This window comes from Pyxicephalus adspersus, chromosome 1 (assembly GCF_032062135.1).
Source record: "Pyxicephalus adspersus chromosome 1, UCB_Pads_2.0, whole genome shotgun sequence".
Taxonomy (NCBI): Eukaryota; Metazoa; Chordata; class Amphibia; order Anura; family Pyxicephalidae; genus Pyxicephalus; species Pyxicephalus adspersus.
Genome location: NC_092858.1, coordinates 153,006,841 through 153,021,431, shown reverse-complemented (window position 1 = coordinate 153,021,431; position 14,591 = coordinate 153,006,841). Strand labels below are relative to the sequence as shown.

General features: G+C 37.1%; 1 protein-coding gene across 1 annotated transcript in view; it reads left to right on the top strand.

The window, feature by feature from the left end:
• EPHA6 (EPH receptor A6) overlaps positions 1-14,591 on the top strand; it is a 453,819-nt gene that overhangs the window by 250,361 nt on the left and 188,867 nt on the right. Inside the window, exon 5 of the mRNA XM_072431761.1 lies at positions 640-975. Coding sequence (XP_072287862.1) covers positions 640-975 — 336 coding nt within the window. The remainder of the gene's footprint in view (positions 1-639; positions 976-14,591) is intronic.

Below are 14,591 nucleotides of genomic sequence, written 5' to 3'. Positions count from 1 at the left end.
TAGCTCCATATGTGCCCCGGAATTTAGCTAGTGTGTCACCCAGAACAAGAAAAAGGACATACAGCGACTGCAAGAGAGAATATTGGTATACCAAAGTGTATAAAGTATTTTAATTTAAATATGTTACAAACACATTTGCAGGTCAGATATGGGCTGACCAAAATGGCAAGCAAAATGTTTATTTCTTTTGACTCCAGAATACCAAAATGATTAATGATAGCATGCCTTTGAGGTCGTCTATACTCATTAAGAAAGTGACACTTGTTGTACTCCACCTTTTAGCTTTTATCTCAGTAGTGTAGGAATATTTTGTATTGCTTGCCTTGGCTAGTTTTCAGTTACAAAATAGATGAGATGTTAAGAAGACATGAATTTTTAACACATTTTAAATTAAATCATTAGATTTCTAGAGCTAAATGCAATTTCATAAGGGTCTGAAGTAAGTGCTCTTGGCAGTGCTTGCAATGTCCCAGTAGGTGGCTGATTACTAACTAAGACTTGATTATTGGAGGAATGATTGCTTCATAGACTGCAACTGGGAAATCAAGCTACGTGCCCGAAACAAGTGCACGGAGGTGGGATGTCACCCAGCTTGTACTCATTTGTTATTTTCTCTATTGTTTTTTTTTTGGCTTTCAGAACCTCCTTCAGCTCCAAGAAATGTCAATTTCAACATAAATGAAACTGCTCTTTATCTGGAGTGGAGTCCTCCTTTTGACACCGGTGGGAGAAAGGACCTTGTCTACAATGTAATCTGTAAGAAATGTGGGGCAGATCTCAACCAATGTGAACTTTGTGGTGGAGGAATTCGGTTCCTACCTCAACATTCTGGCCTGGTTAATGCCTCCGTCATTGTCCTGGACTTCCTATCACATGTCAACTATACATTTGAAATCGAGGCAATCAATGGCGTCACAGAGCTCAGTATATCCGCCAGGCAGTCCACGTCTATCACCATCACAACGGATCAGGAAGGTAGGTTTTGTATCCATGATTTATTGTTTTTATTTCTGGAGGCAAAAAAAAGGAAATATAACTATGCACAATATTTTTTGCTTACTTACATTTCATATATCTTCATACCTATGTCTCTTCTCTTTTATGATTAACTGAAAAATTATAGGCCTGGTTTCAGTGTGGATTTTGCCTTAGCGGGTGAAATGTGACTCATCAGAGTTTATTTTCAATTTAGAAAGAGAGCTAAAGACACAAAAACTACAGACTAGCAAGGAATATTGATAAAAATCTGTAAAATCAGTTGAAAAACACTTTTAAAGAGGGTGGTATATGGTCAAAAAAGCGCCATAGTAGTTACATATTTCCTTACTTTATACTATTTTAAGCATTGTGCATTTTGAAAAAGAAAAGATTTCATGATATCCTAAACCAATGTTCTCTTGCAAAATACTTCTTTGATATAGCCATTTCAAAAACTCTTTCTATGTCTGTGTTACCATATAATATTTGCTAAGTTCTCGCTTGAACACCACAGTGTAGCATTAGTCTGTATATATAATATATTATTGAGTTATTGCAGGGCCAGCCATAAAATCAATTGCAATCGTAGGATGAATCCAATTTATGAAATGGTTATGATTTCATGGTAATAATATCTGTTTATATTAAATCATCTCCTATTACAAGAAAAGTATGTTAAGGTGTTAACCGGTATGGATGGCAGTCCTAAATTTACAGCATTTCCTTTCCTTTTATTTAGAACTACAGATTTTTAACATTATTAATTATTATTCCATGATAGGGAATCAAAGAATATTTGTTGGCTGCAGGGTTTGTACTAATAAAGGCATGGGTCTTGTTGTTGAGAACAGAATTTGGTTTGTGTTGCCCTCATTTATTACTCTTCTGGTGGTTGAGGTCAGACCACGACATGTAGACATAGTATTTTTTTATGAATGAAACTCTTTCCTGTTTTTTTAGCTGGGTGTCCTGCTGTCTGAGAGTTTTGATTGTTGTAACATTTTGTTGGAAAGCATAGAAGCACAATGTAAATGAAAAAAATACTCTAAGGTTTTAAGGTATAAAAGTGAAGTAAGAAAACAAATATATAAAGGTAGCTAGACTATGTTCCTTAGACATTCATAGAATACCAGTGTGAAAAAAATGTAAGGTCTACTGCAGCGCTATTTCACTCAATGCCATCATGGAGCCTGGAAATCCTCTGGATTTGTTGTAACTTTGAAGTGCAATAGAGCACTGATCTGGCTTCTGTGATTTCCATTAATATTCAATGAAGACTATTTGTGGCATGCTTGAATTCTAAAAAGTGGGGACAAGAGTGGACAAGAGTGGAAGACTGAAGTTGTGGATTCAAACAGAAATCTGCATTTTACATTTGCCCCATTAACCTGCAGTAGAGACAGAGTTGGTTTGCCAATAAACACACACTTTTGGAGGAAGAACTTTTTCGAGATACATAATTGCAACTACAACATAAAAATATTGTTCTTATTGTTCAATTAATATTAAAGAATAACCACCTTGGATCCTCTAATAGATCAATCAAGAGATCTATTAGAGGATCCAAGGTGGTTATTCTTTAATAATTGATGTGTTTTAGAGCAGGGGTTGCCAACCTGTAGTCTGCGATAAAATTTTGGTGGTCCACAGCTCTTGCCATTGCGCCCCCTAGCGGAATCAGGAGAGGGACCCCACTGGGGGGACACACCGGACAGAGATGTGTACCATGTCTCCTAAATGGATCACAGGCTCAGGGAAGTGGGCAGGTTGGTTGTGGCATCATGACAGTGGAAGTGGGCAGGTGGTTGGCCACCACTGTTTTAAAATATCAAGAATATTTTTTTTTTTACCTTAAAGTCCAGTTTTTTTTTCATTTTACTTGTATTCTAAAGTAAAGTAAGCATTCTAAAAAATTGAACAAGTTTTTAGTTTCTTGAAATTCTGAACGCAATGTTCCTGGTAAATGTAGTTTTCTGTTTTACAAAGACTTTTTAGACTATTTGTTTACACCATCTAATTGTATAGATGCATTTTGCTGTTTATGTTTTTCACCAGTCTGTCTTGTTTTCACACTGCACTGTGATATAACAGCGTTGTGTGGTAAATTGTCTTTATGTAAAATATGTTTATGTAAAACAGGCAAAATTATGTTGAACTCTAAGAGAAGCTATATAATAAACAAGTCGGTTGTCAGTTTTTATTGTTACTACAGTTTGTTTTGGTAAAATAGTTGTTATGTTAACATGCATTATGTCATGTGATATTCATGAGAATGGCCTGCCAAGGCATCAGAATGGTTTGAAAGCTTTTTTTCTGAAGCAAAACGCCTAGTAGTGTATTACTACGAGTCATGGTGTGTGCATTGTGTGCATTGATTTATTGCATTAGGGTGTTGTGATATGCCAACGATAGTCTAATAGGTGATATTTTATTGCAAAGATTTTTATTAAAATAAACAATGTTATATTATTTTACCTTAAATCTTTTGGTAAAACCAATTTAAAAAATACCTCTGTATTAAAAGCTTGCTGCACCAGTCAAGAAACCATTAAATTGGAACTTCCTTTGATACGGTGACAGTTCTTTATTTAGGCTGTACTGCAATGTTGTCATTCCTGCTGCAACTGCTTAGAAATTACAATTACTACGCTCATTGCCTAGCAGTTTTTGGAAGTTATGTAAAAGCTCTCTTTAGTCCTCCCATCCAAAACTGTCTAACAGAATTCAGGATTAGTTCAGCTTTTCAGAAAAATTATACATAATTATATTTCCAAAAATTGGTAATTTAAAATTGTATAACATCTATGATGCCAACATTCATGGAAAATACCTATATATTATACTGAAATACACATGACTGGTAACTGTTGTTGGGACAGTGGAACAAACAAGTATTCTACAAACAGCGCTATTCTGTCATAGGAGAGGGGAGATGGCAGAGTAGGAAGGGACACCCAACTGCGTTTTCCCTATTAGAAAATAACAGCAGTTTTTTGTATTGACTCAATCAGTTTTTTTTTTCCTATGGCCTTTAAGCTGAATGCACATCAACGCTAAAAAAAACCATGAAATTGTAAACAGCAGAAGTGCAATACATTTGTAGAGTGTATTCCCTCGCTATCGACTATGGCATCCATGGCTGATAAGAAACAGCATAGGGAGGAGGGCTATGAGAAGGCATCTACCTATTCCAAGTCCTGTTTCCTTCTAGAGTTGACTAAATGCTCAGCCAGCTATGTGAAAAAAAAAACTTCTGCAAGGAAAATGTGTAGCACTAAAGTTACTTTTTATTTTTTAAATCTAGATTTTTGAGAAATCCCAAGTTCACCCAAGCTTATATTTTAACTTGGTGCTGTGTAATACACTGGTTGTCAACCACTGCTACCCGTAGATATATTGTTGGGTTTAAGTGATACTTTTGTGTGTATAGTATACTCATCATAATTTTAGCACACACATTCATTGGATTTACAAACGTATGGTGGGGTTGGATCACAAAATAAATGCATCAATATCGAATGGTGTATCATGGCCCATAGGCTATGTTCAGAATGGCAATGAGGTTTCAATGTGGGTACCGCTTCTTCATGCCAGTAAATTGCTGCCTGAATTTTCTTAGCCTCCAGCACAGAATATATACCAGTTCTAAACACAACAAATGCTGTCACAAATAATTAACCCATCTGTGGTATACCTTAGCTGTAATTGGTTTTGGTCTTAAGAATGGTATGTACCTTAAAACTCTTGTCACATATTGTTTCTGGAAGACACAGTGGGGTTTGTTTACTAAAGGAATTTAGGCTGCTCACATGTTAAAGAGAATTTTCCCAAACGTGTATGGGAAGATCCTTTCTTTAGATTTCTTTTATGTGATTGGGTTTTCTTTGTAAACTTTCACTACATTCACTAAACTAAGTAATACCCTGCAAGGTAATACTTCACCTCAGTAAGGGAACAGCCTTTGGAAAATTTGGAAAAAACAAGAAGGGGGATAAAACAAACACTAAATATTTTAATGAAATAATGAATTTCCAGAGTATGCTGATGTCACAGAAGTCAATTAATTAAATTAAAAATCGAAAACTTGCCTGGGAAGACTCTGGTTTGTAAAGACTGGAATTCCACAGTATAATTCTGCAAAGTAAATCTGGATTTTTGAATGTCTTACTAAATATATGCTGATACAGCAAATCTCCTGATAGATGTATTATTTAGAGTTTCTGCTTAGTGAGCATTGTTTGAGTAAAGCACAATATGAGCAAACAAAATGTGTTGAATTATGTGTTAAAGTGGAAGGGACTCAGCAGGGACTCAGCAGGTCCTCCCCATGACAGGCTTCCTGCAGAAAACTAGAGGAAAGGGGCAGATACAAGACTAATCACTCTACATAGTTACATAGTAAGTTAGGTTGAAAGTAAGCCCATCAAGTTCAATTACTAGGAAAACAAACATATCCCAGATATAAAACCCTACGGATATAGTTGATCCAGAGGAAAACAAAATAAATAAAAAACCCCCTGATACAATTTGCTCCAACAGGAGAAAAAAATTCCTTCCTGATTTCATGAGGCAATCGAATGTTCCTCGGATCAATTGAAGGAGAAGAAGTAGCACTCAGTGGTCTTCATTACAGGAGGCCCTGCAGAAATGTGAAAGAACTACACATAGTAAAGTTGTCACCCAAACAAGAAGAGCAGATATATCTTACAAAAGGAACACCTTTTCTGGTGACAATTGTCCCCTACATTTGTAGTGACCTAATTCCTAAAATAGGAAATCTACTAAAGCAGAGACAAGCAGCAAGAAATATGATTGCCATTGCTTCCATTTACAGTTTGTTTGTGTTACTATTTCAGAACACAAATAGAGATAATGAGGGGTTAGTTTTCCCCAACAATGCTTGCTAAAGGTCTGTTCCTTGAAAGTATAGAAGGCAGGCACATCCAGGAGCCTTCATAGTTTTTTCACAATTGTAAATTTCCTTCTTTTGTGATAACAATAAAATGTTAAAAAATTGAAATAAAATGAAAAAAAATAAAATAATTAAAAACACCCCCACCCACCATGCACTGTAAAGGAATGCATATGCCTGCAGAGCAAACCCAAAGACAAGACTCCCTTTAAATGCAAAATGCTTGCATACAATACAAAACATTTATTTTTAATTTCTTACACTGGACTTCTTGCAGTTCTGTGCAGTACCTGAGGTTCATATTTATTATTCAATTTTTACCAGCTGCAGGTTTCTAGACGTGCCCAGTAGACAGTGTTAAGGTAAATCTGGCTGACTGCTGACAAATGACATGGCAGGGAAGAGGTGTATCACTCTACATCAAACTGAACAGAGAAGGTAATGAATCACTCTGCAGCCACCTGGATACACATGTGTAGTAGAGCATAGGAAGGATTTAAATGTCACTTTTTGCATTATTGGGATACCAAGAAGTAAAGGTGCATATCATAATTCTGCAAAATCACACAGGTACTTGCTATGGATGAGCAGAGTTATCATAGCCAAATGTTACCAAGTGAAATCTATTTTCTCATTGTGCTGCTAAGGCAAATGTATTTATTTAGAGGATCAGGATTAGATTAGGAAATGTTAAGGATCCGTTCACTTTATAGGAATGTGGTGTGTTTTTCTAAATGCAAACATAAAGCCATGCATTTTGCAATACATTTTACTTGGAGTGCCACTAACAATGAACTTCAACTCATGTGTGTGTGTGCTATGTGTTTACATATTTTTGTTTTTGTATTTGTGTTATGTTTCTTGTTTTCTTGTTTTTGTGTATATTAATTATTTGCATTCAGTTATTTTACCATTTTTGTACCCTAATAAAGTTGCAAACTATATGAGTTTAAGGAAAAGCTGTTTTTCCACACACACTAATTATATATATATAATATATATATATATATATATATATATATATATATATATATATATATATATATAGTAAAAATAGATTTGCAATATATAGGGCATCAAAGAATATAAATAAATAAATCTAAGCTTTCTATGTATAAATATATATTTTTTTAAAATACACAAAATGCATCACTGACCATTTTAAAAACCATTCTTTCACTATTGTGTTGTTATTGAGTATACATATCTCAAGTATTATTCATGTCGCCATATATTAGAATATGCACAATCCATTACCGATTACGTCAAAATAAGCCCATTGCGATGTTCCAAGATTGTTCTAAGGTTGCTATATATAAATCAGATGGTAGTTCATTTTGTTCTCTATGTTTTAAGGCCTGGTTTAAAGGTTGAACCATTTGAAGCCCACTGCTCCCCTTAAGCCCAACTCCAGGCAATTTTTAAATAGTATTTAAAAAGTACAACACTGAAAAAGGAGGAACCCCAGCTACTCAACTCCATTATTTCTTTCACATTCTTTTCCACCACTACAGTAAATGTCTTCAGTCTATCAAGTTGGTTGATTGATTGTGTCATTGAAACTAGAAGGGACATACTCTGAGTAAAAGGAGTCAAGGCTGTGTCCGGACATCCTTCACATAAGTTTGATAATGAAGAACGGTACACTGCTGAAACTACATGAGAGGACCTAACATGAATGTTTTGATGATGCAACTACTTCTCTTTAGATTCAAGGAGAGTGGAAATCCATCTAGAGGATGAGAGATGGTGTAGGAGCCCTAAGCAGTTGGTCATTTTACCCAACCAGATTTTTGAAAGTTATACTTACCTCCACACACAGGCCAGCCTTCCTCTCGCAGCACCCGCTGACATCTGGCCCAGTTCCAGGGAGCAGGCAGCAGAGACATCTCAGCGGGTAGTTAGTGTAGTAAGCAAGACCTAACGACTGCAGAACAGTGCCATCAAAACATCAGTGGCCAAACAGTGTAATGCAGTCCCTAAATTGAAAATGTGATCTGAAAATCATGCCTGAAAACTGAGGAAACAGATTATCGATATTCGGCTTTTTCGATTGTCAACTGTACTATCTATGGACATAGGGGTTGGAGAAGTAATGGGAGATACCACAAGCCCTCAAGAACAGTAACTGGGGTTGTAGGATTAGGAACAGCTTTAGAAAGTATTATGCAGCTAGAAGCCAATGTCACATCAATCTATAAACCATGCCATTTATTAAACCCTTAATGATGGCATTATTCTCTAATAGCGGTAGGCAATACCAACATCAGATCTGCCTCATCACCAGATTATTGGATAATACCCAATATTATAAATATCAAAATCAAAAATTTGATTTTGTTCAACAGTGCCACATTTTTAGGTATCAAGCCTGGAGGGGTCATTCTGAAACTTGCCAGATAGGTTGATATATCTTAGAGAATGTGTTGCAATAAAATGAGACATTTTATAACAGTCTGTTCACTGGTCCATACCTGGCCCTCAGTGCTGTAATCGATTGAATTTAAAGCAAATATATAAACATTAGTACACAGTTGGACTGTTTAGAGATTGCTCAATGTGAGCTAGTAAAAATTTTACACCAGGGCTATTTTTTTCACTCTGGTTTGATATTGATACTAGTCATGTTTAGTGAGGTGAAAGCATTTCTTGTTTATGTGTTTGTAGGATGAGGCCATGCAGCAAATAAGATCACAAATGGTTTTCAAATACATCAAAGTTAATATTGTGTAGATAATTGAGAACTTCAACCCATGGCCACCCGTAGTGAGATATTATGATAAATCCATATTTCTACAACAGATGAACAAACTGACAAATGCACCATTTTCTAATTCATCAGCACATATATTTGCAAACCCCTTCATGACAATGTGCGTAGATGCTAAAATTGTAAAAGAATCAGTACACATCAGTTAATTTGGCTAAATAATTCTCAGACCAAGCTGCCTAGAAATTTTTGTCAGGATTTAGACACTGTTTTATGGAATACCCCAGCCCTGGAGGAGCTGTGACATGTAATACAGATACAGAACACGTCACTCCTCTAGGGCTGCGGGAGCAATCAGGGGAGCGGAGCTGTCAGCATAGCAGAGCTCCGCTGATTGCTCTGCTCCCTGATGATGCTTGAGCTGTCATTAGGGTTTCCTATTTGTCATCCAATCACAGAGCACTAGAGATGAATGGGCTCAAGTCTCCCCATTCTAGTGCTAAAGGGCTGACAAACGTAAAACCTCAGCCAATCACAGAGCACTAGGGGTGAATGGAGAGGCTTGTCCTCATTTAACCCCTAGTGCCCTGCGATCCTTCACTGTCAGGAGGAGTCCCATGGCTGTGCTCATGTCATGATTGCAGCCCTGGGAATCATCCTGTCATTGGGATAACCTGTAAAAAAAGTTTAGTTACACAAACACACACACACGTTTATTAAACGTAATAAAAAAACACACACGTAATAAAATAATTAAACATTAAGGCCTCGTCCAATTTTTTACACATATTTTAACCCTTTCATGGGATGAGTAAGGGGTTTTATGTACCCCTGTACTCATTCCCCAGGGTGGGGTGGTGGAGATCTGGAAGTCTCCATATTAAAGGGGGCTTCCAGAGTCCAAAGCCCCGCTAAAAACGTTTTTAAAAGCCCCTATTGTTTTCAATAGAAGCTTTCATAAAAAGCTTAAAAACACTTGTAAAAGCCTCTATTCAGTTCAATGGAAGCATTTTCATGCGTTTTCAAGCATTTATCCTGCGTTTTAATCTTTTAAATGTTGCAAGCAACGTTTAAGATAAAGCTCAAAAACGTGCCTGAAGGAAACATCCTGGTGTAGATTAGCATATTGGAATGCATGGGGACTTCAAACAAGGGCTTTAAAAGCCTTGGGTTAAACGCTGGGGAAACAGTCCGAGTAGACTGAGGCACGTTTATGACATATATTTTAAACGTGGCTTGCAATGTTTTAGAAATTAAAACGCTGGGTTAACGCTGGAAAACACCCAAAAATGCGGGTAAACGATTCCATTGATTTCAATGTGACGTTTTCCCACGGTTTTGAGCACTTAATAAGCAAATTATTTTAAAATGTGGTAAAATGCAATAAAAACTTGGGCAAACGCGGCATTGACGTTTTCCAGCATTTTAAAGGCAACTTTGCAAACGCTAATAAAAGTGCATAAAATGCATATAAACACAATAGGAATGTTTACATGCGTTTTTAAAAAACCTTACTTACAAATAAAATGAAGGTGCTTTTTTTCAAAAAAGTGATCTGCAAATGAATGAAACAGGGTGGTTATACAAGTAACAACGCATTATTAATACCTTTGTATCCCTAGTGTCTGGGGAAATGTCAGCACAGAGAAAACACTAAATCAGACTTCCATTGGTGTTTTGTATACTGGAGTAAACTACTGTCTCATATTTTTATCACTAAAAAGCCTATGTGAAGTCTCAAATGAGCTAAATATACAGTATTGAAATTACCAAGTAATTCAAATTAAAACTCATCTTATGTCATAGCTGTCATGATGATCATATTAAAAATTACATTCAGTGTTGGAGGGGTGAATAATGATTTTTCCATGACTGTGCCAAATAAGATGACATTATTCATCCTGTTCGTTGACCTCAGGCAGACCTTAGAGAAACTATTTAAAACTGCTTTTAAAAGATAAAATTTTCATTTTTAACAATGTAAGGAATGCATATGTGCAGACTTGCAAAGTTCAAATGATGCACCTTATTAAAAAAGTGGTGAGGTCAGTTTGTTAAATTGAGCCAGAGAAATGAGTCCAGAGAAATGGTTCCCTCAAAAATAGGAAGACCTAGGTACACGTTAAATGAAACTATGTTATCAGCACATTAGAATGCCATTAAGATCTACTTTGCTGATCACATATACTGTAGATAGATATGTTTTAAAAGCTACTGAAGAACAAGTCTAAATGCCCCAAACATCACTATCTATATGGTGATTAGGGATGAGCAAGAATGCCACTGGCATTCTTGCAAAAATTTCCTCGAACTTCCGATAGGTCCTCATAATTTCGGTGAACCGATTTTGCAGACCCATCGGAAGTTCCACGAAATCATTACAGGACAATTCCCAGGGCTGCATTCATTCATTCATGCAGCCCTAGGAATCCTCCTGTGTGCGATCCCTGGGCACCAGAGGTTAATTAAGGTTTGAATGAGGAGACTTGTCCCCATTTACCTTTAGTCCCAGGGATCGCATTTAGGGAAATTTCAATCTCGAGCGGCGAGTTTTCACCGGCCGTTCTTACTTACAATTTTGGTAAGCGAGAATGGCCGAATTTGCCACAAGATCGAGTTAAAAAACCTCGCTCATCCCTAATGGTGATGAACAATTAAGTTTCATCTGATCAACATGCTGATGTGCTTGTGATGTCTTTGATTGGGCTGGATTAATTATGACTGTGTCACCCCTCACTGGTATTACAACACCACATCACCATTGGTCATCCAGCTGCATTGAGTGCATCTTTTACATCTTCTACCCCATTACCTGTTTTCCCTTTTGCCCCTCTCCCTGATTTGGTGTTTAGTGTTTTCTGCATTTATGGATGCATATGCACTTTTTTTGTGTGTGTTTTATTTTTTGTGACATTAGTTTGTAGAATTCTTTTGTCTCAATAATGGATAATAACATGAATTATTTTCAGGTTTGCTCCAAATGATTTAAAAAATTGAAAAGGATACTCTGAGTATTCAATGTTAAAAGAAAAATCTGTTTTGCTTCATTTCAAAGTTTTACAGCATGTGCCGAGTACATTGCACATACAGTCTTTGTATCTTGGTATGAATTGTTTTATAAAGCTTTCCCAAAAAGCTTACAAGATGAAAGCAAGAGCCCAATACATTACGTGCAGTACAGAACCATGGAAGGCACTAAGTGAAAGCTGACAATGTTTGAAATCCTTCAAGGTAAACTGTGGGTTCATGCAAAACAGTGAAGCTATATAGGTCATTTAATAGCATGAAAGAATTAAACAGGGAATATATTTGCACCTGTTCTTTGTAAACTGTCTGGTATTCTGCTTTGGAATTATCATTTATGTAGTTCTATTCTATTTGTGAGGCCTAACAAAGATTATAAAGCAATATCTTACACTCTTGGCAGAGATTTAGGCCCACCTCTTGCATGGCATGGTATGAATCCATTGTGCACTGTCCTATTACTGGCCCATTCTTATTGATAGAACTGTGGATTTTGCCTGATCCTTTTTAAAAAATATACAAGAAGCATAGAAGGTTCTTATCAGCTCCTTTTGGTAATTCCCAAAGAACTTACCATACATGGCTGTTCTGCATAGAGTACTCAATATAAAGTCAAAGTGCCATGTTATTAGCCAGATTGTTTGCGCTATCTTATTCTTCCACTATGTCTGGTGACATTTGTATATTAAATAGGTTGTATAACTTGTGCTTTTTGTAGATTGATTGTAGATGCTTGTGCTTTTGCACATATATGGGGAAGAAGAAGAGTAATGATGGATTAAACATATTGACATTAGAGTATTTACACATTTTCAGCAGGTTGCAGCCAATTTCTAAGCAGCTTACACCACCTGCTGTTTGTTTACATCAGAAGGCTGCCAGGGTGCCAAGTCACTGCTGCAGAGAAAGCAAAGAAATATAATTTTAATGCCTCTAATGTAAAGTTTGATGATACATGTTAGGTAGTGCTTGGAGCTGGAGGTCAGTAAGGAAATGTTTTGAATTGAATGATTCTCAGTATCTATATACCCAAAAGACTGAGGACTAGTGGTGGTCAGATTGGAGTCAGTGTCAGCTCAGATCAGAATTTGTGCAGCCCTGTCCTATTATTTCTGTCACTGACAGGTATAGTAGGTGCCTGGATGATGGTAGCATTATAATGCAACTCCTAAAAGGAATATATATTTCAACTTAGATTTTTCTGAATCTGGTTCAATTCCTTAACTGATATGACCATATTTGATCCAAGGACATACTATAAGGGCAGGGTGTTTTATGTGACTATGGCACTCTGCATACACATTGTATTGATGTAGAGAGCAATATTGATTCAGCTTTCTAGATCTAAACTCCAGGATAGAAATCAAATATGGAAGGAGAAATAACAAGGAAGGTGAGATAAACTGAACTGAACTAGAAAATGTAAGGCCCTGGTCAGCACCAGTGTTCACCAGATACCGGTCCCCCAATCTAACACCGCAGTCTTCACCTATAGCAGCCCCCTCATCCTCGGGAGACTGGTTGTGTCCCCCAGCACTCAGTTGCCCCCAGGATGCAGAGGATGGTGTCTGGGGTGGGCTGACCAGGAACTCACAGATAAACAGTACGAGAATTAACAGGAAATCCAGAAAACAAGCCGAAGTCAAACACAAGAGATCAGTCCACCAAACGAGGTACAAAGGAATAGGCACAAGCACAGTCGGGGACAAAGGCATAGGTCGGTCCAGGCAGAGTACAAGCGAAATGTCAAAGAACAGGCAAAGATCAGCAACAGAGAAACACATAAGAATCTCTCCAGCACAGATAAGCTATAACAGGCACAGAAGACTGGAAGCAGTGGAGAGGCTATAAAGCCCCAGCAGCCAATGACAGCATGGGAATGCAAAGGAATCACTCTGCTAATCATCTGCAACACAGCTCCGAATTCCACTCAGCTGTGCAGCCTCAGTGCAGGGGATGCCAAGAGAAAAACACATCTAGATAGAGACAAGGATGCTGCAACCCCCAGAGCACTAATCCTAATACTCCTGTGCTACTGCAGGCACAGCCACCGGAGGGAATAGGCCAAGTGCACCCTCCTGTGGTGGGGCACCGCCTGGGATTACAGGTCCAAAGAGCGTTTCCTAACAAATAAATTCCATGTTTCATCTGCATATGTCAGGTTTATAAAAAAGTAGTTTGTTTCTGGGATACCTTATATATATATTATAAAATTCATGTAGATCGAATGAGTATCAAATCAAAAACTTTCCATCAAGATCACTTCCAAATGCTTAATATCCTCAAGCCATATGCTATTGTTCAACAACTGAGGAACACCAATAACTGAATGGTCCTTTTACCAGCATGAAATCTCCTAATGTATGTTTTTTTTTGTGTTTCATTTTTAATTCACTTGAACAGCAGAAAAGAAATGTAATAAGCATTTTTTGTAAACGTTAAAGACTGAACTGAAAACTGAAAGAAGCAGATACATTGAGCATTTTTCTGTCTGTGTTACTTGTCCATTGCCTGAAATGTGGATGCTGCTTAAATCTGGTTTATGACTTGTCATCTATAAAAAGGTCACAAGCAGAAAAGGTATATCTTCCACTTATTATTAGTTCTACAATAGCTCAATAAACTTGAGTCCGTGTTGAAACAACCATTCTGTTCCATATGTTATGGTTGCGCCCGCCTCAGGGAATGCGTTTATAATTTGTGTTGTTGTAAGTGAAGGTTATTCTCTGCACCATTGCAACTTGGCGTGCCACACTGGAAATGCAGGAATGTGAAGGCAGTCACACCGTAATAATTTCTTTGCTGTTTTCGGCATTTGTTGCTAGCGCTGAGCTCTGCTTCCAATATGCTTTAGCAATTTTATAGTTCAGTGTCAGAATGTTATGTACCATTAAATGTCCAGTTCAGATACTGAATCATTAAACATTATTCAGATCTCACTGCCACAGAGGATCTCATTGTCAGCAC